This window comes from Thunnus albacares, chromosome 24 (assembly GCF_914725855.1).
Source record: "Thunnus albacares chromosome 24, fThuAlb1.1, whole genome shotgun sequence".
In the NCBI taxonomy this organism is placed as follows: Eukaryota; Metazoa; Chordata; class Actinopteri; order Scombriformes; family Scombridae; genus Thunnus; species Thunnus albacares.
The window spans coordinates 15,848,497-15,876,471 of NC_058129.1; the positions used below are offsets into that span (position 1 = coordinate 15,848,497).

A 27,975-nucleotide genomic window follows, 5' to 3' on the forward strand; every position below is an offset into this window, starting at 1 on the left:
TGTTGAGCTGTGGTGGAAGTATAGTAACAAAAAAAAGGAACTTTGGCACTAAAAACACTGATTTGACTCATTTGGACGCTGAAGCTTCATATTAGCTTCAGATAAAGTTTTAAATACATTTTTGCACAGATGGGGGACTGTGGATTTTGTCAGTATGAACATGAGGAATGATTACAGCAAGAAAAACATGTTTCAGAGTTCATTTGGGCTCCTGACTGTTAAGACAGATTTGAAAAACTGTGAACCCCCTTCACTCTAAAATATGTTTTTCTTCTTGTTGGATGTTTGAGCTTCACTGTGCAGAATGATGTATGTGTAGAGTTTGACACTACAAGGCTGTTTTTACATTAATTTGCTGAAACTGAAAAGTTTCTCTGTGCTCATTGAAAATCCAGTTTTAAGGGGGGGCCCTATGAGCACGATTTGTGACATCACAACTAGTTTGGAGCCAATCCTGGTTCAATATTGTACTTACACAGGTGTGATGTGGAAACGTGAAGCCTCCAGTGTGCATATACTGAGAATGGACTTTACAATGAAGTAGGAGACATTTTGTGTCCAGCAGCTAAACTTCTGAAATGAAAAAACATTTGCATATTTATAGATTCTGGATTTTTTTTAACGAGGGAGAAGAAAGAGATGCCAGTTTAAGGATTTTGACAAGATAATTTAACTTTTTTGTGGAAAAACCATATCAGACACAAATTATTATTGAAAGTAGAGTATTTTATATACATTTTAAAACATGCCTGGAGGTGATCTTTACGTCTAGTAAGTGAAATAAAAGAGACATTTAACTATTCTTCATTCTGGGACACTTGAAGCTCCTGTAGGGGCCCCTGTGGACCACCAGAATCCAGTTTGAGACCCATTATTACAGGCTGTGTCTTTGCATGTGTCACCCCCGCCATGATAACCAGTTGTGTCCTTGTTCTGTTGATAATTTTGGTCTCAACTTTTGCCTTTGCAGGGCTCATGTATATCTGAGCTCTGGGGGGAAACTGTGCATCACCTCTCCCATCTGCTGGCTGCCTCTGCCGCGCATGCCCAGTGCGGCTCTCCATCATTTCCAATATCCCAGTGTAGGAGAAGCAGCAGAGGCAGAGAGCTAAATGGGTAGGCTGCTTATTCTTATTTTTCTTATGCTCAGAAACGTACCGTTGCTTGCACAGTTCACTGTTTCAGCACCGGTACGCATTCGCTGGGATGCCCGGGTAAGAACGGAGTGTTTACGGCTTGGTTTGACGCAGACAGAAACGTTAGTCTCTCTCTTCTTCTCTCTCTCTGCAAACGCAACGGCTGTTAGCTCGCATGCTAAGCTAACCCGTGCTAACTCGGCCTCCTTTGGCCTCCTTTGGCTTTGAAACCCTGACGCGGGCCTAGCTGCTTTTTACTTCGACAATTTGAAGTCGGAATCTCGGCTGCGGGTCCTCAACGTGCACGACCCCGGTTACGGTTCGCCAATTAAATGCTTAAACGTTATTAGCTTAGCCGAGCTCGCCCTCTAATTCATTTTCGTTACAACGAGCTAGCTGGCTAGCTGACGCTTGGCATGCTAACCCCCAGCTAGTTCTGAAGCTGTGTCCAATGCATCAAAAAGCAGCCAGACAAGACTGATTTTGCTTGTTGACACGGTCACTTGTTAACGCGGAGGCCTCCAGGTGATGAGTTTTAGCCGCACATCTCGCCCTGTGATGAACTAAACAACCTTAAACGCCAGACATCCAAGACATTTGTCGTTAAAACGTTAATAAAGCAACACTTGGCACAGTTTGATAGGCAGCCCTGGCTAATGTTCACCAAGCTAATTGGCTATCATCTAACGTGTAGGTTGTTTTGGGGATGTCATGCTCTCCAGTTTGCAGGAGAAAAGTCTTGTCATGTAGCCAACGAGACGGCCAGCTTGTGTAGCTGTCAACTTTGAAGTCTGGTGCAGGACAATATGGCTAATTTACTCCTAAAGCTAACCTTAGCCAAGTTAACGTGTCTCCAGTTAGATTTAAAACGCTAGATTGAGACTTAAAGGGTTTAATGTAGTCTGCGAGTAGTGTAGTCCACTGAGGTGTTGCACAGTTTGTGTCATATTTATCATGCCTTGAATTACGCTCCACACACTGTGCATGCTTTGTGCAGATAACTTGCATTGCTGCCCTCCCCTGTCTTGTTTTATTTGACAATATATATGACAGACCCTGTTCACTTATAGCACTAAATGTACTTGAGGAGATATGTTCACAGGCGCTGAGCTCTAAATACAGGCGTAAAATACACCTAAAATGGATTTGGGTCTGTTTTCAGAGGTTGTCATGGACATTTGCAACTGTAAACGGTTTCTCACCTTACCTACCTGACTTTATAATGTGCATATAACATTATAAACCTCCCAAACGCTGTCTGTCTTCAAGGTGACGGACCAAATAGCGTGAATGTAAGCAAAATCTGATCATAAATAGTCCCTTGAATGCATTCAAGATCACTTCTGATACTTGTAACCTGTCTATTTCAGCTGGGTATAAACAGTATCTTTGTCAATGTATACTTGGTTTTAATAGAGCCTAAGATAGAGCTAAGAGTGTGACCTTAAATCACATTGAGGCAGGTTAAGTTGTGCCTGCTTCGAGGCACATCTAGGGTCAGCAAATGAGAATGTGTAACATTGATTTCACAGGTCTGAAAACGGCCATCCCCTAGCTTTCATCGCTTCTAATTGGCTTTATTTGTTTGGCACGGAAGAAACACAGTAAAGAGTTATGGTGTCCCGTTGGATGCGGGGTTAGAGAATTTACTACAATCTAAATGTTGGTAAACTTGTGTTCTGCTACAGGCATCATTTTGAACGTCTTGTTCTGATCTAAATCTAGAGCGGGTGAAGTTTGCCAGCTGCTGTGACCAGTAGATAAAAAGTTTGTTTTCTTGTTCTGGTCAAGATTCAAGTCAATTAAAAGTGTTTATTGGTTGGATAGACCTTTTATTACGGCAAAGTAAATCTGAACATTAAGCTCCAGTGATCCTCTAATAAATAAAGAGCTGTTACGACGCAATAATTTTACTGTAAATAGCAAAACATACTGAATATCACATTGCCAGCACTTTTTAATGATACTAAGACGTGAGATAAAGAAATCCGCATCTTCACCATGTAATGAAATGCAGACGAGCTACTTGGTCTGATCACATTCTTTGAAATTTGGACATTAAGAGAGAATGTTTTCATTTACATAAACTGCCATCTTTAATGGACTGCAAATTCAGTTACCCATGAACCTTTGGCTGTGGTTCCACTTGTCATTTTGATGTGACTTCTTATCTAAAATATTTATTTCCCTTCTTTCTACATTGCTGTACGTCTCCAGCGGCTGTATTTACATCTGTTTCTGCATAGACTTTTTTTTTTCCCACAAGTCCTCTTCTTGATCTGCTTGTATGAAGTTTGCAGCTGGATTGAGTCCAAAACTGTGAAGAATTCCCATTTTGTGTGCCAACCCCCCCCTCCCCAACGGTGGTGCGTCTCTTCCTTAATTTTATATTTTAGTGTTGGGGGGGGGGGGGGAGAGAAAAATCAAATAGATCAGATTTACTTTCTTATGTGCGACAGATTGTATGAGCCTCACACTATTTCTGCAGTCTTGTCTCAAATGGCAGACATCAGTGACTCTGCAGTGACGTTGTCAGGCTCCACATTACTCTCCTTGTCGTTTATTAAGGGCATCCCGCCCCAACATCATTTGTGATGACAAAACAGTAGCAACAACAACAGCACACGCTGAGGACGAAGGGAAACTGTTTGTTACGGGATTCATATTTAGTATAACCTCTCTTTTTTTATTCCTGAGCCTATGTGTCATGAATAAAATCCTTTATGTGATTAAGAAAAGTTGACAAGTGGACCCGTTGCCTTTAGGAGTCACAGGTATCCTCAGGGTTTGGCGTCAACATGCTACAGATGGACTGAAATGGTGTTCCAGTGCTGCAAAATAATTCATTTTATTTCACCATTTTCTTTCTTCTAGCAGTGATTACGGAGCTGTTTGAAAATATTGTATCTCCTCTAATCATTGCTATGCCTTCTTGGCACATTACCGAACTCATACATGGTCCACGGCTTCTTCTTGTGATAATGATGTGCACCCAGCAGCCTTGAAAAATATCCTTCTATCTGTCTTTTTTTATGATTCACTCTGACATAATGCCATCTAGGTTTGCGTTTTGTAGTAATTTAATCCTGCTCTGCTGTTACGTTCGCTTTTGTTGCATTAAAGCGTCAAAAAATACAAATGTTTTCAATCTTCGAACAAAAAAAGCTGTGAGTAAATATCCCAATATTCATTCAGATCAAGGTCTAATCTTGATTAAAAACTAACTAACCTAAGCTGAGCCACAGCCAGTGACGATCACTCAACGCATCCTGCAGCTACTTCACAGTAAATCCTCTTCCCTGCAGGGCGTTTACTGTGAAGCGGCTGCAGAAAGTGTTAGGAGTGTATTAACAACATGGCAAACGTGGTCAGCTACTTTCACTCTGTACCTGTGTTTTGTCTCCATGATTGAGGTTTTATTTTTACTTTACTTTTTTACCTCAGGTGATACAGTTGTACAAAGCACTCTGGCGATCCACCATAGATTTAGAAAACACTATCATAGCTGCAAGCTGCAAAGCAACCACACAGGATGAATAATCCACTTTAGGATCGGGTTTTGATGTACCCACAATGCCCTGAGTTTGAGCACCTTTCTGCTCTTCTCTGCCTTTTCTCCCTCTCTGTCTGTCGCTCTCTTGTTGCTGTGTGCAATAAATGCGAAAAAGGCCAAAAACGTAATCTTAAAAAAAGATCAGCCAGCAATAAAAGGTTACAGATTAGTAGGTGCTGTGTGTAATTTGGATATGGTAGTTGTTGAGAGTCAGGAAATGGTGGAGAGAAATGAGCAGTAAAATGGTAAAAGTTGAGATTTAAATTTGTGCTTTCACATTAGCAGCGTAGCAGATTCAGGGAGTGTTGTTTTTTTTTTTTTTTTTTTTTTTTTGCCAACCTTTTTGACAAAGGTTGAGATGAAAATGTTTGGCGAAGGCACCTCTGTAAGCTTTAATCAAAATGTCTTTGGTTTGAATCTGGTCCAGACTTTGGCTGCACATTACTTCCCTCTCTCCAAACTGTTTCTGTGTCTCTCCGCTATATCATAACAATGAAAAGACAAAATATCGAATAAAAACCTTTAAAATAAGGGTGAAACCTTTGTCACAGCCTGAGACATCCTCAAACAACAGTGCTGCAGTTGTTGGGGAAAATAATTAGTTTTTTCCTCCAACGTGAGCACAATAATAGAAATTATGTTTTTCTCTGTTACCTCTGCATTTTCCAAACAGGGAGTTACAAATGAGATTTTAACGATGTGGTGGTTTCTCTGATAGGATGCTACGCACCTCTCCTGACATGATGAGGTGCGACTGTTGCTGCTGCGTATTTCCAGATAAACAGCATACGTCTAACTGCTGCCTCTTTTTTTTTTTTTTTTTTTTTTTTTTACTGTGCCACGGTTAGCACAACCCTCCTTACCTCTCTTCCTCTGTGGTGGTGTCGCTGGGTTTGGTCTCAGCAGCTCACAGGGCAGTTATGAGTCAGCAGCACCAGCGGCTGAGAGGAGGCTTTGCATGGAGCTCCGTCACTCACAGACTGAACTGTGCCTGATTTACCACCTTTGATGGGCCTGTACCTGTGATTGAAATTCATTTTCTGAGAGAGGAGGAAAAACTGCTAATATTGCTGCATAAAAATTAAATGGCATTTTTTTTTGTTGTCTTGCCATAGTGTCATAATTTGATGAGAAAATATTTCTGTATGACAGTTAAATGTATAATAAGTTGTATTTGAAACCTACAATATCTGAACATTAACATAGGAAGCATTTTAGTAAAAATATGCAGTTATCCTGAGATGATGTGCAAGATTGTCATTTGGGCCACTTAAGACATTTCTTCATTGATCAGTGCTGGCTATATAAATATACAGACTGTATAAAATATGTATTAAAAAGCTTGGTTAAAACGGCAGTAGCCATTCCCACAAACCACCAAATAAACCAAAGCAAACAGATTGAGTTGCTAAAACCCTCGCCAGAAGTATGTCTTATGCTGTATTATGTAGGAAAATAATAATACATTTCAGATTACTTTTGCCAATACAATATAATATCTGAAAACTTGGATCATAATCAAAAGCAAGAAAAACTCGATTCAATTTAATGAGCTGAGTCCGATGTTTGATGGTTTTAACATGCTATTGTATTCGTAAGACAACTTGTGATGTACACCACAACAAAAATATCCTTGTGACTATTGTGATAATGATTTAAACCATTTTGCCCAACACATATGAAGTGGAAATAACCAGTAGGCTACTATAATTGGATGTAGGCTACAAACAGTGGTGGCTACAGTTCACATTTAAACCGGTACTGCTACCCAACAGTACCTTTTGTCTCTACTTAACTTTCTCTGTGATAACAACTTAATTTCAGTTGTAAAAAATAAGTCTAAACTTCTCAATTTCAAGATATTTATTTAGAACGTTTTGTTATGTAAGGTAAAATAAATAATAAATTAATAATAAACAAGGGAAATTAAGTTGTTTAGGCTGCCTGTTGGAGATGTGCTGTTTACTGGAAATGCACTTAAAGCTTGTCGTCTGCAGCTCTTCATCAAACGTCATCATCACTGTGGTTGTTTCTGCTTGCAGTGTTCTCCTCTCCACTATTTCTACTCGCTGAACAAATATCTCCAAATCTTGTTGTGTCGACTTGTTTTTTCATTGAAGAATAGCACTGCTAATGAAGCTCCGCTAACTCAACGATAAACACATTTCATTTCCAATAAGTTCCTTAAAATACAAACTTTCTGTTAGTCAGTGAAAAGCTTTTAATATGAAGCAGCAGGAAATGTTTTCATCAGCAGTAACTTAACACGACTCCGATACAGCTGAAAGCAATCAGGAAACAGTAAAATAACGCTGATATCTGAAAGTACAAACAAGAACACAGGAGAGAATTTTTGCATGTGTTGGTAAACTAGGAGGACTTTTTTGAAAGGCTCATAAGGAATCTCAGCAATATTTATTTGAATTCACATCACAACCCGCCCCCAAGGTATCGAAATCTGGCACTGATTGATCTAACATGAATAAGTATTCAGTAGTACCGACGTAATTTGTTTGGTATCCTTAAAGTACAGAGTTCGGTACCCAACCCTAGCTACAGAGAAGTAAATAAATGTAATTGTGTAAAAGTCAGTGTGTGTGGTGGCTGGCAAGAGACTGACCAGTATCAAGGCTGTAAATAACCAAGATGTCCTGTGGTTGCCAGATTATGTTTTTGTGACTATTTTTTACCATTCGAAACAGCTTCTCCAACAAGAATTTAGCATAGCGTTTTGCACTCATAACAAAGAATAAATAAACGGTGATAAATGAAAACATTGGTTTCAGATATTTAAGAGGCTTTTATACAACTTATTTCTCCATTTCCCAGAGCAGATCAAATTACTGACAAAGAAAATGGATTGCACTGACCACTAATTCATTGTTGCGCGTTTGTCTTCTCTTCTACCCACACAGGAACCATGGGAATACCACTACCCAACTGCGTTTGGGAACCAATATGTTGAACACACTCTACTAGTCCAGCTGAGGGGCGGTATTCTGGGCGGCAAAAGACAAATTAATAATAAAGGACTCTTGTGAAAGCACAGCGCACGCCGACTCCAGATCCTCACCTTTTCAGCCAGCATCTTCGAGTCGGATGGCTCTGAATGACAAGATGCAGTAATGGAAGTCCACGTGCCATTCAGCACTGTAGCCATGAAGCAGCTAAAAGGGTAGGGTCTCCCGTGAGCTCGCCTCACCCTACCCGACCACCCACCCACCCACCCACCCACCTACCATCCCATCAGCTCCATCTGAGAGCAGAGTCCCATTGAAGGATAATCCTGCAGCCCTACCCATCTCCTAAACCCTCCCACCTTCACCTCCACCACGGCATTGGAAGACGAACATGACGTGCATTGCGAAGACACTGGTTGATGTCTGATATATATACCTCTGAGGTGTCGAGCGTAAAACCAGTGGAGCAATGAATGGCGGAAAGGACTGTGAGGCAGGAGATGAGAGGCAGGCCGTCCCTGTCCAGGTCCCCATTGGCTGGCAGCGCAAGGCGGAGCAAGGCGGAGGGGTCGTATACATAAGGTAGGAAGAATTAATCAAAGAATTAATCAAACGGGTTCGAGAGCAAGCAGGTCTGCTACCCGAGGTTAACAGATTGAGTACACAGCAATATATATGGGGAAATAAATCAAAAAACAATCTGTTTGCTTTATGGATGAATTTGATTATTTTCTTCACTCATTGATTAGTTGTTTGGTCTACAAATTTTCAGAAAATAGTGAAATTGTGGGGTTTTGTTTATCTGACCAACATACAAAGATATTAAACTATTTAACTAACTTCAACTAATTGACTAATCATTTCAGTTCTAATTTTTTTTTAAAAAAATGGTGCAACTGAAGCAGAGTTTTGACCTAGAAAAATTGGCTTTTTGACAAAGTAATTGGCAATACTGTAACTGAATATGATCGTGCCAAAAAAGCGAACTGAACTGAAAAATAAGATATGTATTTTTGACATTTACTTAATGACTTTCCATCATTTTGATGTCTTCAAATTGCTTGTTGTGTCCAACAGCAATCCAAAATCCAATAAAATTAAAAAATATCTTTTTACATTGATATAAAATCGAGTAATGACAATAATCTCACATCTGAGAAACTGGAACCAGAGATAGTTTTACAACTTAACCTTGATAAATGATTTGAATGAATGATCAATTTAGCTTATTTATCAACTAATTGTATCATCATCACTAGTTTATAATGTGGCAAAAGGTTGTGTTTACTGTCCTCACCATGATAGAGTTTCCCTAATTGATGGGCTGTGCAGGAGATGAACAGAAACATGATGTTGCTCACAGTGTGGAGTCATGGGTATTTCCTTAACTACTCTGGTGAAGCTGTAGTTTACTTGGCATCTACCAGTATTATCTTAACCGTATTGTACTTTTAGAGTCTGTTGTTGACATGACAATATGTGGTCCCTTGATACAAGTAAACTGCAGCCCACATGTTTGCCTGGATGCGAAAATAACACATTGTGGTTTTTCTATTGACTCCTTTAAGAAACCATTCATTTACGAAACCCAGTCCTCTGGAAGAGTTATGACTTTGACTAATGAGTTGGATCCTTTACCAGTCATCGTGTCATGTAGACTGGAAGTTGGTGTCCTTCCCGGCACATGAACATCAACATGTGTATTTACCAGCCACAATGAACTAAAGCAGTTGGCTGGTGTCAAGTTTATTTTGGGTATTGGAAAGAATCCTGTCTACTTCTGTGACCGTGGCCTGATACTGTCACTGCACACTTGTATTTGCTCATGTTCTTTTAAATCGAATGTGTGCGTTTGCTTCAGGGATGTGCGACTGTAGATACTCCACGTTTTATATTTTCACAGCAGCAGTGACTGATGATTCAGTCACTGGTTGTTTTGTCGAATCATGGGTGTATATGTTTGATAAGGACAACCAATGGTACATACTGTTCTTTATTCATTGGTGGCAACTTTAAAACGTTTCACCAGAGGTATTTTTCAGGTTTTTGCCAACCCTTCTCGAACACAAAGCCCCCTCTCATTTCTCATAGGTTAAAACAGCTTTGCTGCAGCTGTGACCTCCCGATCACATTCCTAATGTTTACCTTAGTCCTTCAAGATAGCTGGTATTAATAGCTTTATAGTTAAGTTAAATAAAGAACTGCCAAATTTATCACTTATATGGAAACATTACATGAGAATGTTAATGTTTTATATCTTAATGTTTGGTATATTTACTCACCTGCCAAAATGAACGAAAGGAAGAAAGACTGGACTAATTATGTAATTTTCCAGCTGTAGAGAGATATATCTGAGCAATATTCATTCAAGAAATATTCATTAGTGCTGGGGTTTGAGTGATTTATTGATTTTCAGATAAACTGGACAACTTTTGGCTTTTTATTCAAAAAGATACTGTCTAGTCACTGTCCACTGCCAATATGTTACAGGCTCATCTTTCCTCATAGGCACTGATAATGTTTTCAGTTTTCTTTTAATTCAGATGGATGGTGATTTAAGTAATTCCACTGTGAGGTAGGACTATGAAGGTGGAGGATTTTACTGTTTGATTTCATGGTTGCAAGCCTGTAAAACCTGCCTCAAGGAGCTGCTAACCCACCTAAAAAAAAAAAATAATTTGTACGTCTGTCAGTGGAGCATTTCAGAGTGCCTTGGTTTCTTTTCCTCTTCTGAGTCTTTTCCACTCTGTCAGGAATAAAATAGTGGTGGGAGCATTAAACCTTTATAATATTTCCGCAAAAAAATATTCAGTTTAATGCAAAAATATTACCGTGTTCAGGAGCTTCAGTCCAGAAATATTGAATGGTATTCAAAAACCTATTTTGGAAATTCAAATAAGTGCTGCAATACATAATGTCACAAAAGGAGTATTTTGTTAGGAAACATCACCAGCTTTAGCTCACATTTGTGTTTTTCTGTGTGCAGTCCCAGTGGCTCTGTGCTGTCCAGCTTGGAGCAGGTGAAGACCTACCTGCTGACAGATGGAACCTGCAAATGCGGCCTGGAGTGCCCACTCATCCTCCACAAGGTAATTTTTTTTTTTGTCCTGATTCATTTAAACACAGGAGCTGGGTGCAGATTTTAAAGCTGCCTCTTAACTGTGCTCCATAAAACACCCTAATTAGAGATTATGGTGGAAGTCTCTATCCGCAAATTACACTAAAATGCTGCTATTCAAAAATTACAGCTGAACAAGGGCCCCTATCCAGACTAAAAACAGTTGATCAAACCTAAATGTGCATTAGCTGGTATTTCTGTTCTCAAAATGATGATCGCTGTTCATTGTAAGGTGATTGAGAAGAAAAATGAAACCGTGTGAGCTATAAGTCATTTCAAGCGTGCCGCAGCAGACGACACCAGGCGTGATTTTGGTTTAGTTTGAGGGATCATGTGTTTGATCCCATCCCCGCTGTTAGAAGACACTGGTTGAAATGCAGTGTAATATTAAAAAGCCACATTTGTAAGGAGAAGAATTTGCTAAAGACGTGATATTCTTGGTTTCACTACAGTCAAATTTCACAGACTTTGCTTGAGATCCACATCAAGTCATACGTGACATTTCACAAGCCTCATATCATTTCATGGATTATTGGTTTGTTTATATAATTAATGCTATTTAACAGCTTGTTTCATCAGGTAATAGCTTGTAACAACTGATTGGTGTTTGGAGCAGATTTGATGATGTTGGTTATCAGGGAAGGTTTAACTTCTTATACATTTGCACTTCATGCAAGTCACTGAGAATGAGTCTCACCAGATACATGATATTAATGTAGAGCAGACAGTCAGCTCTTGATGTGTCTTGGCTTCAAAATAGGACTCCTTACATGCGTGACATATTTGACTGCAGCTACAGAGGAAGGAAAGGGATAGAGGGAGGAATGAGGAGGAAGTGGTGTCACACTAGTCAAACAAAGGTGAAAACGACTTCTGACAGGCTGTATTTAAAATGATCTTTTGAGTATCAAAAAGTCACCCCTGTCAGCTTTAAAGGTAGCTGTAAAAAGTTTGTACTTTTGTCCTTCATGGAGCCTGGTGGCTGCAGTCAGCTTTAATTCATGTCGTATTACAATGGATTCCATTAGTGACCGTTGTCACGGTGTAAAAAAGTATAAAAATGTCCATAGAAAGTTCTCAAACCTCTCCTGCAGCATAATCCACCTCGCCACACTCGTTCCGTATGCTTGAAATGTATGAAATAAATTCAGGATGACCACTTCTGCTGATCTCTCTTTGAAGGACCAAACTGCAAATGTCGGGGTGTTGTGAGGCATCCGCTGCATCACATTACATAGGGTAATCCAACCGATTATCCATCTTGATGCTAAATTTGTCCCCAACACACCATGTCTGTCAGATCAGGCCATTAACAGGCTGATATTGTCTCATCTGGGAAAACTTTGACTTATCTGCTCTAATATTTATATTATAATGCAGCAGATGTAAACTCCAAAAACCCCCCAAAAGATTAGAAACTTGCCTGCCTGCTCTGAGACGTGCGTATAAAATTCTTAACTGTCATAAGACGTGGGATATTACTCCAAGCTGCTCAGGAGTGCCTCTGTCTATCTGTTTATCTGTGAGTTAGTTTATACACATTACAGTCTGCACTGTTTCCGGCACAGAGCCCCAAGAGACAAGAGTAAAGAAAATACAGTGTGCCCTTGTACACCTGGCTGTAATTTACATAATGTTTAAGTGTGGGCTGCTGCACATTCACATGGCACCATGAAGTGGCTCGGCAACCTTTTTAACTGCATGATGCCACCTCTGTTCTGGACCCACAGCATCTGTAAAATCTCCACAATTTAATCCATCTTCTATATCTTTTCTACAATGGTCACCTGAAATACAGATCTCTCTGATTTTACACATACAATTGACACTGCAGCTGTGAATTTATTGCTGTCATTATAAGTTGATAACAACGTTTTTCAGTTTATATACAAGTCACAAATCGCCTGTCTTCTTCCTCAGGTGTTCAACTTCGACCCAGGGGCAGCTGTCAAGCAGAGGACAGCGGAGGATGTGAAAGCAGATGAAGATGTCACCAAACTCTGCATTCACAAGAGGAAGCTTCTGGCTGTGGCCACGCTGCACAGGAGCATGGAGACGCATCCACCACTCACGTTGACAAGTCCAGGGGGAGGTACGAGTACATGTAGATCCGCTAGCTCTAAAATCTATGTTTCAGTTTGATGGCAGCTGGCAGACACATAAAGTTTCATAGATAATTAGATGCAAGTTGGTTGCTGGTGCTCCCTATTTGCAGTAACATTTTATGTGTTTCTGCTGAGCGTAGAAGTAGCAGCAGCCAGTCAATTATTGGTAAAATTTGACTGGTAATTTAGCCCACATTACCAGTTTGGTTGATCTCTTGAATGTTAATTATATTATATTCGAATCAACTACATACAGAGTCATTGTAGATTTGGGTGTTCATGCTTATTTTCAAAAATTCTAAAACATATCTGATTGCTTTTAGGCTTAATGTTTTGTTTTTTTTCCTCTCAATAGCTGATGTGCTCAGAATAATGTTCTAGAGATCAAGCAGTGGTTCGCCAGCCACTGTTCCCTGTACATCATCATTTTTTAATCCTGATCCTGGGGCACCGCTGCCCTGCATGTTATAGATGTTTCCTGAACCAACACACCTGATTCGAATGAATAGGTCACTGTCAGGCTTCTGCAGAGCTTGATGACGAGCTGATCATTTGAATCAGGTGTGTTGAAAGAGGAAAACATCTAAAACATGCAGGGCAGGGGTGCCCCAGGACCAGGACTGAAAAACATTGCTGTAGATAAAAATGACTTTAATGCCTCATGTTTTGTCCAAGGTGTTGCTATTGATTTAACTTGAATGTATTTTGTTTGCCCTCAAGGTACGTCGTCTGTGGTCGCAGCGCATTCCACAACTCAACGGGCAATAAGGACTAAACCCCACGATGGCCTGCCCAATGCTGTTGGCCCAGACTGCAAGAATCCTTTCAAGATGATGATGGCAGCTGGACAGCAACAGCAGCGGCTGTATCCACCGCAGGAGATGGTTGGAGCACAGCAGTCAGAGCTCTATTCTGGGTACACCAGGCCTCAGAGGCTGGGCAGTGGGGAGCCAGGCCCCAAATCCCCTTACCGGGCGGGGTATGGTAGCATGCTGAGCCCACCTCCCTCCAGTGCTAAGCTGTATGGAGATGGCTCACAGTCTCCCAGTGCAGACACTCTGGGCAGCCCCGAGGGCTTTCCAAGGACCAATCCTTGTGGGTTTCCAGGAGCCGGCAGTCCCGGCTCAGCCTCCATCCATGGGAACTCTAGGACGCCTCTTTCCCCACCCAACGTGATGCTCCATGGCTCCCCTGCGGGCCAGCCATCCTGCGCCATGACAGGAAGGACTAGCACGCCCCTCTCCCCCACGGCCACTGCCAAAAGCCCTGTCATGAACATGAACATGCCACGGGGGAACTTCCCCCCTGGTATGGATATGCCCCGTGCCCCGTTCCACCATAAAACACAGCCCCCTGTGCATCCTGTACCTCCCCCTCCATCCATACAACCATCCTGTGCCCTGCAGAAAAGGCAACTGATGTCTGAAAAAGACCCCTTAGGCATCCTGGACCCCATCCCCAGCAAGCCTGTCAGCCAGTCCCCGGCCAGCGCCCCAAACCCCTCCAACTTCCAGCCTAACATCCACTCTCAGGTACCAGTGATGAATGTAAACATACCCCCTCCCGCCATTGTTCCCTTGCCAAGCAACTTACCTTTACCCACAGTGAAGCCTGGGCCTGTGGGGCATGGCGGCCATGTTCAAAGGACTCAACAGGGTGGTCCGGCTTCCTCCATGTCCCCTTCCCCTGTCACCTCCCCTGTCCACATGGTTGGACCCGCCCATGGGAGGATGGAGACCTCCCCCCATCGCTCACGCTCATCCTCCACCTCTTCTGACCATGGGAACTTCGCAATGCCCTCAGGGCACCAGGCCCCATGTGGCACCATGAAGGTCCCCCCTCGTTCCCCCAGGTCGGCTATGGGCTCTCCCAGGCCAGCCATGCCCTCCAGCCCCTCCACCAACAAAACTGACCCACTCCACCAGTACAAAGACTCCCAGCTGCTGTCCGGGATGGGAAACTCAATTGGCACCCAGCAGCACAGCAACCCCATGTACTCACCCACCTCTTCCTCCTCGTCATCATCCTCTCTGGCCACCCCCAGCGCTTCCCAGAAGGGCCACCCAGGACTCCTGGGGATGCCCCTCAACCAGATCCTCAACCAACAGAATGCTGCTTCCTTCCCCGCCAGCAGTCTCCTGTCAGCGGCAGCCAAAGCACAGCTAGCAAATCAAAATAAACTCAGCGCTGCTGGCAACAGCACTGCTGGCATGGCTGGTGGTGGTGTTGGTATGGCAGGCATGGGGGCAGGTGGTGGAGGTAATGGAGGGGGCGGTGGGCACCCTGGCTCTATGAGCGGCTCTCGAGGCATGGAGGGGCACAGCACTTTAAACCCCATGCTCCCGCCAAACTCCACCATGCTGCTTAACACTCCTGAAGGCCAGAGTGGTCGTGCGGCGCTGAGAGACAAGCTGATGGCCCAGCAGAGGGACCCGCTGCGCAAACGCAAGCAGTCATCAGGCAGTGCATCAGTAAACCATGACAACAGTAACAACATGGTCTACAACATGCTTAACAAACCAGGCATGGGAGGACCCCACATGCCAGGTCCCAGTGCCACTGAACAGCTGCGAAAAGTGGGCCGACTTGGAACCCTTCCCCCAAACACCTCCATGGCCCAGCTCCTCCAGTCCATGAGCTGCCAGAGCTCGCACAACATGGCTGGGAGCAGCCATCGTCCTGGCCTCAGTCCTGGCGCAGGGCCTGGTCCTCAAGGAGCTGCACAGCTGCACTACAGTGACACCACATCCATGGTCCCTGGAGGCCCTCAGCAGAACCTCCTCACCCAGCAGAGGCTGCGGGGCCCCAGTGACGCCATGCACTGCCAGAACTTGGACACCTCTGGGGGCCACCTGGGCTCTCGTCCAGGCCAGTTCCCTGACATGATGGCCCAGATGCAGGCCACGGCCATGAGTAACTGTGGGCCCATGGGGCCTGGCGGTGGACTGGTCGGCCCTGATGGCATGCCGCTGGGACGCCCCAACACTAATCCCCCACCGCTGTCCCATTCCGGCCCTCACCCCTCACAGCAGAACCTCCTTCATAGTATAGGGCGGACTAACATGGTAGTGATGCCACATGGAGGTGGAGATGGAAGCTGTACGCAGACCATCTCTGACACAGGTGAGACATCTAAGCACTCTAGTACATCAGCTGCTGTCAAATAAAGGTCAGATAATCTCTTAAATCATGAAAATCAATCATTCATAACATTAATCAGGATGTATTGGATCTCACTTTTGAGCAAAATGACCACAACCATCATTTTATAATGTTGTTCATGTCAGAGTTACATATGTGTGCACCTTTGCTGCTACATATTTAGCTTTTGAGATGTGTCCATTTTGTAACAAAAACACTGGAGTCCAAATGTGCTGTTGAGTTTATTTGATTTGGTGAAACTGAGATGCAACATTTTCTAATTTTTCTCCTAAATCTGACTTTTCTCTGTTCGGTTTGCTTGTACGAGTGTTCCAAGTCAGATCAAACAAACTATTAAATGCCTGAACTTGTCATAAATCGCTTGTTTCAGCCTGAGGACAGATTGATAACCTGTTCATCGCCCCCTGAAATTGCCATATAAGGCTCCATGTTCTGCTCCGTTTGTGGATGAGTTTCATTCACAAGAAGTTCCCAAAGAGTAGAAACACTGTGCAACCTCAAGTCCTGCTTTCAGAAATCAGAACACAAACACATAAATTTAGGAGTGACAGTAGGAGAGATGAGACAGTTAGAAAAATATGAATCAAGCTAACATATCATCAGAGCAGCTCTGCACTGTGACTGAAATAAAGAGGGGATGCTTTGACCTGAAGTTAAATGCTAAAAAAAACTATCTTTCTAAAACGAAGCGCTCCGTGATGGGAGGCGGTCGGGGGTTGTGACATTAGAGGAGCGAATATTGTAGTCTACAGGTGATGTTAAACTGTTAAACTGTCAGCTGCAACAAAAGATGATACGGGTCAGAGACCTGCAGAGAGACACGGAGGCAGCTGTCGGAGCAACTACTGAAATGTAGGAGTAGCTGAGCCAAAATATGGCCATAAAAATCATAAAATCTAAAAAAAAATATTTCAGTAAATTGGCAGCCATGATAATGAAATACGATAACTACCATAAATTCTGCATTAAGTTTGTCTTACATTTATTTTTTTTTGTTTTATTTCAGTATCATTTTTAAGGTCAAAATTCAGATTAGGACATTATAATTGTAAGTCAAACAAATGTTTCTCTCCTGTGAAGAAAGGCAGAGATGATCTATTCATGACACGTACGACAGGTCTGGACTCGTAAATTGCGTTCGTTCCTAAGAGAAAATTCTGTTTTTAAATGTTTTTAAATCACTCGTACGTGCATTTTAAGAATGAATGTTTGTCCTTCTTGCATGAAGCCCACTGTCTCTTCTAGACAGGACATATTTCTTGGATTTTATTTTTGCTGGGTAAAATAATTCCAGTTATTTTTTATAATGTGAGCATGACAGTGATTACAGTCATTATTTTGACTAGTGTTGCACCACTGTCCCACAATTATTGATTGTTGAAATTGCAAGAGAGGAAATAAGATGCTAAAAGCTCCTCATATCATTAATAATCATATTCATGAACAAAAAAAAAAAAAAGAAAAATGGTCAGGGTCATTATTGCTGCTCTGTGTTACATCTACCCATGTGGTAGATTTAAACTCTCAGCAGCCTCTGGAATAATTCCACTCGCCCCATTTTCAAAAATAATAGTAATTTTGTGGTTTTGGTGACATTGGAAAGTGTCTGTCAGACAACAGAGTCTAAACTGACCACTCGCTGGCTGGAGGACGGCGTTGATGTGTTTTACAGTTAATGAGTATATCCCCCCTCCCTTCCTCGTGATAAGCTAGTGGTTGGATGAAGATGTGGTTTCTATGGTTATGAGTGAACTAAAACCAAAGGATTTAGGTGATAGGCCCCGAGCCTAGACAGTCGGGCTCCTCCAGTATCTCTGAGCTAATGAGCAGGCCCCTCATCTTTGGAAGCGCAGCTAATTGTCAGTCAGCCAGTGTTTCTCTTTGTTTTATTTGTATGCTAGCATCAGTCAATGGTGTAAGAAGATGGAAATGGGATCTGCATCACGCTTTAAGGGAAGCAGCCCAGATAGGGCGCTCTAAAGAGCTTCTCCCAGCTAGCTGGTCGCTATAGTAACGATGGACCCTGAATAGAGACCAGAGTGAAGCCTTTGATGAGGGTTTAGGCCTGTGTGTGTGTGTGTGTGTTTGAATGACTGTGTGTGCATGTCTCTGACTACTTGTGCATTACAGTGTGTGTGTGCTTCTGTTTATTTGTGTGCTTATGAATAACTTTGTGTGTGACTGTACTTTTTTTTGTGTGTGTGTGCGCACATTCATGTTAACATTTGTTTTGACAGCGATGAAAAGACCTAGATCTTATGTTGTTTTTTTGTTTTTTTTTCCCCTTTCCTGCCTGCTGTGGGACCGGACTATGAGCTTATGTATTCATTGTGCATCTGTGTGTCCTCGTATGGTTTATAATGGAGATAGTATCGCCATGGTCTGCTGCAGGCCACCTGTCCTTATCGCCAGGAGCCCCGTTATTCTGTGTTTCTCCCAGGTCAAGTCATTGAAATTCAGGTGGTCCTGTGTAGGTCTGGAGGTGTAGAGCAAGACGTTTGTCGCCGTTGGGGTCGAGATGGGAGGAGAGAAATATGTTGCAAATTGCAGTTTTGACATTTGAAATTTAGATATCTTCATAGCAACTCCAGAAATAAACTTGTAGTTTTTCCTTTTTGTTTTCAAAGCTGATAAAGCAGCAGATTTGAGCAACAACTGCCTACTTTTTATTCAAGCTGTACTTGGACTCACTTTGAATTTTTTATAAGTTAAAGTTTTATAAGTTAAAAGGCCAAGCAAAGGTTAATATGGCTGAATCTGTTTGTAAACATAACCACGGCAAAGTTTTATTTTGCATTAATTGAACCGACATGCAGGCACATCTGACTCAGCACCATATGGAGTTAAACATTGAGGTAGAAGAGCAGCAACCTGTTGCCTCCTCCTGTTGCTTGTTATAGTTGTTTATATTATGTAAGATTATAAAGCTCCCTTGTACTTTCTGTTTTTCTGTGTTTTTTTTTTCTACCACTTGGCAATGGAAAATTATATTTAAGCCATGGACTTCATCACTGTTAACTCCCAGTGTTGGCCTGCTTGGTGTGTAGACAGCCGTGTGTCTCCACTGATAAACACGGAGTCGTCAGCTGCTTCTTTTCATCTGACACTGTATTAAGGCTTATCCCCATTCTCCACAGATCCCACTCTCCTCCACATGAGATCAATCATTTAGTCGATGGCTAGAAAATGTATTGATTCTTATGTGGATAGTCAGTTAATTGTTTTAGTTACTTCTCAGGTGGAATCATGTTTTTTTCCACTAAAATTCTTGAACATCGACAATTAAGGCTCTTAATTTTCTAAAACCTGCTTAGTTCATAATGGTTTGCGGTCTTTCACTACTTTGTTCTCTTTTAATGATGCTTAGCTACCATGTTAACATCCATTACTGCTACTATCTGCCTCTGTAATCAGCAGAAATGTATTATGTCAACCTTGTGCTTATGCATGTACATCCTTGTGTTATGTTTACAGAACAGGACAATGTAAATGATAAGGGGACTCTCATCTAAATGTAATCCTGCAACGCCACTAGAGGGCCAAAGCAAATTTTCATATGTTTTTTTTAATAAATAAGAAACCAGCAAGCGTCTCAAAGATGACCACCACAGCTCCTCTGATAGGTTGTTCCTCTGTAGGGACCCTGGTAGCAAAAGCACATAAGCACTCGGAGGCTCTTGAGATAAAAGAATATTTTGTCACCGAATGGCAGATGTTATTCCTCTGAGTAGCTCTGTAGATTTTCCCTACTTGAAGCTAATTTGGATGACATGTTAGGCATCTTAAGAGCAATGAAAGCTCTTTGAAAGTGGCCTAGTCAGTGGCTTCTTAGCATTAGCCTCCAACCATCTGTTTCTAGACAGCTAGTGAGCTTTGAACACCCCCCCCCCCCTCCACTATTGCCATCAACAAATACCCCAAAGTTCATTTTAACACCCCCACCCCGCCAACCCCCCTCAAATCACACCACCCGACCCTCGTAACCCCCCTCATCCGCCCACCCGACTCCCCCAACAAGCTTCCTGGCAGCGGACAGCACCACCAATCATCACTCGGTTCCCATGGCAACCTCCCCCGGCAACAGCCGTCACTATATCATAGCAGGAGCGGAGGATGTGGGGAGGAAGGGGGAGGGGGTTGGCCGAGTCGTGGCTCTCAGCGTTAGAGAGGAGAGACAGAGAGAGAGAGAGAGAGAGAGAGAGAGAGAGAGGGGAAGAAAGAAAAGAGGAGAAAAAAAAAATGGAGAACACACACAGCTGCCCTTCAGCTACGTAGCATCGCACCAGCTGCTCCAGTCACCACCCGTCCACACACACACACACACACACACTAAACACAGCGTTAGGCCTCGGAGATTTTGTATTTGCTTCGGCTTTGTCTGCATAACATTGCTGCTGGGCTTTCTCTTGATTCATTGATACATCTGTGGCCTTGATATATTTTGTTCATGTTCTGTCCTTGTACGCTTTGCTAACAAGTCCGTTTGTACCGTGTGTCCGCAGCATGTCCGTCTGTTAGTTTTGGGTGCAACAGATTGTTAATGAGCAACTTTTTTTTTTTTTTTTTTAATAATTGTAAAAGTCTCTTCGGAGGAACATTTGCTTTTCATTTTCATGTGGCTTCAGTAAATTGAAAAAAGGTATAAATTACAGTCAGCTGCTCTACAGAGGATAGATTTGCTTAAACTACCAGTACAGGAAAAAAATACAATAGCACCAGCTAATTAGTTAGCGAAATATTACGCTCTAATTGCATAATATTCACACTCATGAATGTTCACCCTTTCAAAAACTTGCATGCCAATTGTTTACCAACATTTTCCTTGCATTCATTACATTTTGGGCCCCGACTCAAGCAGATTAGCTTCTACCCAAAAATATTTTTCTTGTTTTTATTCATAGTTTATCCCTGAATGGAAATGCAGCTGGAAGTGCAGATTTATTGCAAAAGTCTGCTTGAATTGTGCGTTCACATGTCCTTTTTAATAAGACATACAGTATCTGATAATCAAAATGACACAACTGCCCAGTGAAACCAAGATGTGTTCAGTATTCATAGTAAAAATGATTGTGTATAACACGGCACAAGATATGCAATATTGATTAAATATGTATCTGGCACATTGAATAGTAAATGTAACCTGCATAATTTGACACACTGTTTTTCACCAGCTACTTGCTCCAAATATCGACGGTCCTGGTCCAAAACTAGAAGTCCATTAAATTATTGATATATGATATGAATGGAAGTTTAACTAGGAGAATCTGACAGCTTCGAGTCCCTATATTTAGACAGGTGAGAACAGTTGAAACAGCCTCGTCATTCCTCTCTGTTGGCCCAGATTAGAGGTAAATGGATGTTTGCATAGTTTACCCACTGTTTGACTCTTTTTGTCCCTTTCATTCTGCAGGAAACCCCTCATCCCTTGGCTGCAATATGGGCAGCCTGCAGCCTCACGTCAATACCGGCGGAGGTCAGATGTACCAGCAGCAGGTCCATCAGGGCATGCAGCAGGGTGTGGCCTCCCACCCAGCCTACCAGGGCCAGCAGCACTTCTCCGACAACCCACCTTACACAGACAGCAACGCTAACGCCGGCTCCATGGCTTGTCTCTACCAGACATACCAGGTGGGATGATGAGTTACATTTTGAGCTTTGTAGCAGTTCATTTTTAAAAACTGTATTAAATTTGTGACTTTGCTGTTGTGTCTACAGCAGGGGATGTTGCCACACCACCAGTTTGGGGAGGGGCAGCAGCCCCAGGGTGAGGGGCTACGAGCAGGTACGCCCGGCTCTGACAGGGGCCCCGGCAGAGGCCCCGAGTCGGTGGACGCCATCTACAGAGCCGTGGTGGACGCCGCCAGCAAGGGCATGCACGTTACCATAACCACCACAGTGAGCGGGACCACACAGGCGAGCCCGGTGCCTGCTCTCAGCGCCATGAGTGCCTTCACTGCCTCGATAGGGGAGCCCGTCAACCTCCCCCAAGCGGTTAGCGCAGTCCTGCACGGGCACCAGGAAGGGGAGGCGTTACCACAGCAAGCCAGGCCGAGGCAGGTGAGGCTGGGACGAGGTCAGAAGAACATGGATCCAGGGAAGAGCACTCCAGATGGCCCAGAGGCCAACGACTACTTCCGTTCTCCTGGCCGTGGGACTCCAAGGGGGCAGTGGGACGGGGAGACGCAGCACGGGGGAGGCTTCGACGCTCACAGCAACAACAGCGCCTGGGGTGGCGAGGAGTTTCTTGAATGCTCAACCCAGGTGAGGAGTAGTCCCTGCATGGAGCGACCCGCCAGCTTGGCTCCCGCCCCACCCTGCCCTGCTGAGGGGTCCAACGACCATGGCCTGGCTATGGCGCATGGAAAGGCCTTTCTCGACGATGGCTATCGCTTCAACAACTGCAGCCGGACACCTGCCAACTACAAGGAGCGTCTGGAGCAGACGGTGGAACGCTGCGCCCATATCAACGGCGCCACCCCGCACTTCAACACCCGGGGATACGGAGAAGTCCTTGGCCCCCCACGGCAAGAGCTAACGGGGGATGACCAGTCGCCCAGCTCCTCCACTAGCCTGGAGGGACCTCTGGCCACAGCCAAAGACTACAGCCACTACAACGGCCACTTCAATGGTATGGCACCCAGCCCCTCGGACACAAAGAGCCTGAGCAGCGAGGAGGACCTGCGGCAGCCGGACTCTCCCTCCTCAGAGCTGCTTCACTACAGGTCTAGGACCTTCAACATGGGAGAGCTGGTCTGGGGCCAGCTGAAGGGCTTCCCACCCTGGCCTGCCAAGTTGGCTGGGGACGAACAAGTGCACAGCGCTGCTATGCAGCTGCGGGAGCAGGCCAAGGTGAGCAACCACTCTGTGACCACCTGTCATTGTTTTACCAGCCAACTTGTATTTTCAGACTAAATAAGACTGCAGAGTGACAGCGGACTTCAGTGACTGGTAGACTTAACAAACTTAACAGAGAGAAATGTTCCCTATAAAACCGTATTAAAAGTTTTGTAGAGCCTTGGATTACAGCAAATTATTTTCCAGTGTAAGACGGTTGCTTGCCAGAATGTCAAGATGATAGAATAAGTTGTATTTGAATGTAACCGAGTTGTTCCCAGATGGAAATTTATTGCAACACTGAAAAGTCAGATGGAAAAAAGCTTTTTTTCTGTCCACCGGCCATAGTGGCAGATGGATTCCAAAATGCTCCAAACACTTCCACTATCTTACCTGCCAAATCTGAATTTCTGAATAGAAGAAGTCCCATTAATGATGATTGCCAAAATAACTGGTTGACAAGCTCATAAACCAACTTCAGCATAATTTTTTTTTGGTTGGTTGGTGGGAAATTCTCAATGTGTTGCTGAACAGTCGTGAATATACTCAGATGTTTTCTCTCGTGTCCATCCAGGTAGAGCCAGAGAAACTAAAAACACTAACTCATGACTTTGAGGCACTTGACCGAGCCGCCAAAAGAGGCCTGAAGTAAGTAAAACTGTCCACAGAGATTTTTCTGAACACCACAGTAGACAGTCTATTGTTTGAACATGATGAAAGTTACAGATTGCAACATGAAACAGAATGACGTGTTAAATTGTTTCTGTTTGACTCATATTATTGATTTTATTGACAAAGCTCCAGCCCTCTTAGTCACTGTCAGGCTTTCTAGTTTAGCATTGCGCAAATGCAGTTTACAGTGATAACAATGGCAGATGCACCACTCGAAATACTTGGTTGTTTTTGAAAGAAGGGGTCCTTGATTTCAGACAGAGGTTGAAAAAAATAGGTCTCTCATTTCTAGTCGGTAATCAACAACAATTTTTTTCAGCTGCAGCCTGCTAGATAATTATGATAAAACAGTTCCTGAGTTGGTTCAAACTGACTTTTAATGTTTCTGACTGGCTTAAATGAGAGTCAGAATCCTGTTATAGGGTCTTAAATATGCATTTGTTTGTTATATACATCTATCTTAGTGCCATGTCATGTTGCTAAAACTGACGGGTCCCAGGGAAATAACTGGCATCCATGTAGATGACATGGAAATAAAGAAACAACGTTGGTCCTGTTAGCCATAGTATTAGAGTACAGTATTAAAAGAAAACTTGCATAACAAGTTCAGATATTGTGTTACTATACATAAAATGTTACTTGAACAAGCAATATAAAGGTTCATTTAATGCTTTATTTGTATTTCCAAACAACATATTTTACTTTTTCATATGAGAAGGATTTGAGGACAAACCAACAAGTCATCTCAGGTAAAATTCCCCAAATCCAATACAGAGCGGGACAGATTTTTGTATGATCACCTGTAACCCCACAATAAACTATAGCTACAAATATATTAGCTCTTAGTCACTATTGTAGGTAGTAAGCTGGTTAGCCAAGCATTCAGGTTATGTTAAAGCAGATAAACACACTTTTTAGTCTGTTCCTTACACTTTTACTCTTGTATTTTTGGTTTTGGAAAGGCGAAAAATGACACGACACTCCAAACTTAGAAGAACCTGATGCACAAAGCTTGTTCACGTAGCTATGTGTGATGTGTCCAGGATAGCATCGACACCTCGTGGTGGACGACGGTGTCCTGAAACATTGTGTTTTGATCTGCAGCAACCAAATGACACTCGAATCCCTGCTCGGTTGCTATCGGCTTAAATGTCAATGATGTAAAATGTAAATGTTGTCCAACAGACCGGGGAAACTGAATAATCACTTGGAAGCTGCTATCCACGAGGCCATGAGTGAGCTGGATAAGATGTCGGGCACAGTGAGTATTTACACCTCTGTCGTTTTACCTCCTCGTCAAGTATTTTTAAGCTACCTACCTTCCCATCCGACGCTATCACGTTTCTCTCTCTCTGTTTCTGCCATCAGATCCCGTCGAGAGATCGTCAGATGAAGCTCCCCAAGCCTAAGAGGAGGAAGATATCCAGATAACATTGAATGTGTCGGCCCAAGAACGTCCTCAAAGCCTTCGGAGACTTCGTCCGTTCAGCCTTTGATGCGATCTGAGCTCTCTAACAGGTGCTACACATGGACTTTCAGTGGTACATCGTTGTTCCATGATATCAACTTGACTTAATGACTGACCACAGAAGGTGCTGGAAATTCCAATCACCAATACAGTTTTAACTGTAGAAGAAAAAAAAAAAGAAAAAATAGAGAAAAACATCAATGGTTGCAATTTGTCTACAGTTCACTGAATTAACTATTTTTTTCTAGTATAAGATAGTAAAACAAACAAAAAAAAGCTATGAGCATTACCTTACATATTTAAGAAAAATAGACAGTCCAAATATTTCTGATACATTTTCAATATGTATATAGATAATCCTGAAATTTCATGCTATTAAGAATTGTATGTAAATATTGTACAATGTCATGTACAAGCGTACCTAATGCACATTTTATCTTTTATTGTACAAAAACAAAGCAGAAGAAGTGTACCAATGTCTTGGTTTCTATTCAGAAATGCGGTTGCATACGACCGCATGCATAGGATAAATAAGAATACAGCCTAAAGCTTTTATATGATGAACTGTAAGACGTGCTGTTTGTTTTTGTTTTTGGTTTTTTTTTGGTTTTTTTGTTTGTTTTTTTTTGTAAGGGAACAGCAGTGGAACAGGCATGAGTTATATGAGTTCTCCATTACGATAGTCACTTCACACCAGTTAAGTGTTCATTTGTATTGGGAAAAAAAAGATTTAAAAAAACAAAAAACAGAATGAACTTTACCAGCAGAAAGTGTTCAATGTTCCCCTGAGTAAGGTGGGAAATGACCACCGGCCGGACGAGTGTTGGTAAATCTTCACCAGCTCCACCGGTCGATCATGAGATTTGGAGATCTGGTTTTGTGCTCAGTAGTCTGGTGGGCTGGTGAGTTGTCGGGTTTACCAGCATCGTAACTGGCGGATGAAAGAAAGTTGGTTACCTGCCGTTTTTAGACGGAAAAATCCACCTTTAAACAGCATCTTTTAGGGATGTTTCTTTGCATTTCAGGAGTTCCAGAGTGACGTTCACAACCCCCAACAAAGCCGTTTCTACTGTCACACATCTTATGGCTGCAGGCTGCTACACCAGCTGAACCTGATATGATCTTATGTTCAACTGTAAAGTCTTAAAGTCTTACTGGGAAACCACATAGGAAGCAAGACGCAAGCGGCGCATAAGTGCGTTCTGTCCGTTAAATCCTCACCGACTCCGACATGCGTCTCTGTTGACGGAAGCAGCCGTCTGTCAGCTGCAGCTCCTCAGGAGCTGAGAAGACAGCGGCCAGACAAACTGCCTTCACCCGGCTGACTGACAGCACAAATTTACTGAACCAAAATAGTTTTCATGTCAGCTCCACAGGAGGAAATCAAGTGTTTGTTTTTATTGATTCATTGATTTTTATTTCCCCGCCTACCGAAGCTATTGAGGGGAATCTGCCTGTAGTGAAACAGACAGACTGGGAGCCTTGATCAATCAATGTAGATACGATTAATAAGTACAAAACACACATACAGCAGGATATTTGTGTGATTTAAAACAGCTGTCTGTGCAGATTACGCCTCATTAAAAGCGAAAAATTGACTCGGAGGGTAATGTTAATGTTAATTGGCCGTTAAGCTACAACTTAACTAAGTCAACGTAAACAAAACAGTATCAAAGAATCATGTTTCATCAGTGCAGCAGTATTTATGTTTTAGTTAAATTACCTACATTAGATGTTTTCATAAAACATGGAAGAAGGAATGTTTGCAGTCATGTGTGAACTACCCAACATATGATACGACCTGTTTGTCCATTACATCGTTAATAATGTAACGACCATTTAATACTAAGGTAGAGACACATAAATATGGTCATAAATGATAAGATTCAACACCTGAACAGTTACAAGCTACATGCATCTCAAATTAACGCAGCATAAAATCACTCATGCCGTCGTCTTATCTGATGATTACAGAAAAATACCAAACGTTCATCTTAGTGTCATCATAAATGGAAATATCAAAGAAAAATGTCTTGTTTTCCTGTTTTACTAAGTTAAAACAGTAGGGGTTTCGACTCCTCCAACACATTCAGACTAAAGCCACATGTGATCTCACACAGAGCTGCTGCAACAGCCTGCAGCTCATCGTCCTGCTGTTCAGGGTGTAGAAACTGGTCCGAGGCCTCACTCCTGGAAAAACTTGACACCAAAACTTGTTTTGTTTTTTTTGTTTTTTTGCATAAATGTTTAACTGTTAACATTTGGCCAGTTATCCAAGGGAAGAAAAAAATAAACAAATTAGTGAAATGCAACACACGTTACCACTTAAGATTGTTTTTAGGTGGATTTTTCCTCCCAACTACAACCAAGAGTCACAGGCTGCATTGATGAATTCTGTCATTTGGTTGTTGTGATTATGTTCTCGTGCTCGTTTGTACAGTGATTCTTTTTTTTTTTTAATTTTATTTTTTTTTTACCATGACTGTAGTCGTATTTGCCACAACTATAGCTTTAGGTAGAGTAACCAACATCAGAGGCAGAGTCTAGATTATCATGAGGAACACTAACTAGATTTTTCAAGAGCGGTGAAGCATTTCTCGCATTTTAGGGGCCTTGTGTTTTTGTTTTTTTTTTTGTTTTTGCTTATTGATGTAAATTATTTATGTACAGTACTCCATATTTATTTTAAGCTTTACAAATATGCTAGATGGCAATAATACTACCAAGAGTTGAGAACTCAAGCCTTATATGTGTATATGTATGTTTCTTTTTTTTTTTTTTTAACAAATGAATAGATCATGTATTCAGAGTCCATTACAAAGGTCATGTTCTCTTTTTATTTAAGAAGTGAGCATTACACATAACACTTTTTTTTTTACAGCGAGGCTTTTTGTTACAGATTGTGTCATGGTTTTTTTTTTCTTTAGTTAAAGTCCGTACTATTTATAAATATGCACGTCTGAAAAG

At 42.4% G+C, this 27,975-nt stretch overlaps 1 protein-coding gene across 1 annotated transcript; it reads left to right on the top strand.

Moving 5' to 3' along the window:
- The first annotated feature begins 1,040 nt into the window (after window positions 1-1,040).
- Window positions 1,041-27,790, top strand: LOC122976556 (methyl-CpG-binding domain protein 5-like). The gene is made up of 10 exons (XM_044345121.1): window positions 1,041-1,116; window positions 7,605-8,231; window positions 10,636-10,738; window positions 12,688-12,859; window positions 13,593-15,995; window positions 21,445-21,662; window positions 21,750-22,883; window positions 23,443-23,516; window positions 24,726-24,801; window positions 24,909-27,790. Exons 2-10 carry the CDS (start codon window positions 8,119-8,121, stop codon window positions 24,969-24,971), a joined length of 4,356 nt encoding a protein of 1,451 aa, XP_044201056.1. The 5' UTR covers window positions 1,041-1,116; window positions 7,605-8,118; the 3' UTR covers window positions 24,972-27,790.
- Window positions 27,791-27,975: the final 185 nt, after the last annotated feature.

Excerpts from the sequence above, each read along its gene's own strand:
- LOC122976556 (XM_044345121.1), top strand. The coding sequence starts at position 8,119 with ATGAATGGCGGAAAGGACTGTGAGGCAGGAGATGAGAGGCAGGCCGTC. Across the intron at positions 15,996-21,444 it reads GCAGACCATCTCTGACACAG|GAAACCCCTCATCCCTTGGC; the intron begins GTGAGACATCTA and ends TTCATTCTGCAG. Across the intron at positions 22,884-23,442 it reads AGCTGCGGGAGCAGGCCAAG|GTAGAGCCAGAGAAACTAAA; the intron begins GTGAGCAACCAC and ends GTGTCCATCCAG.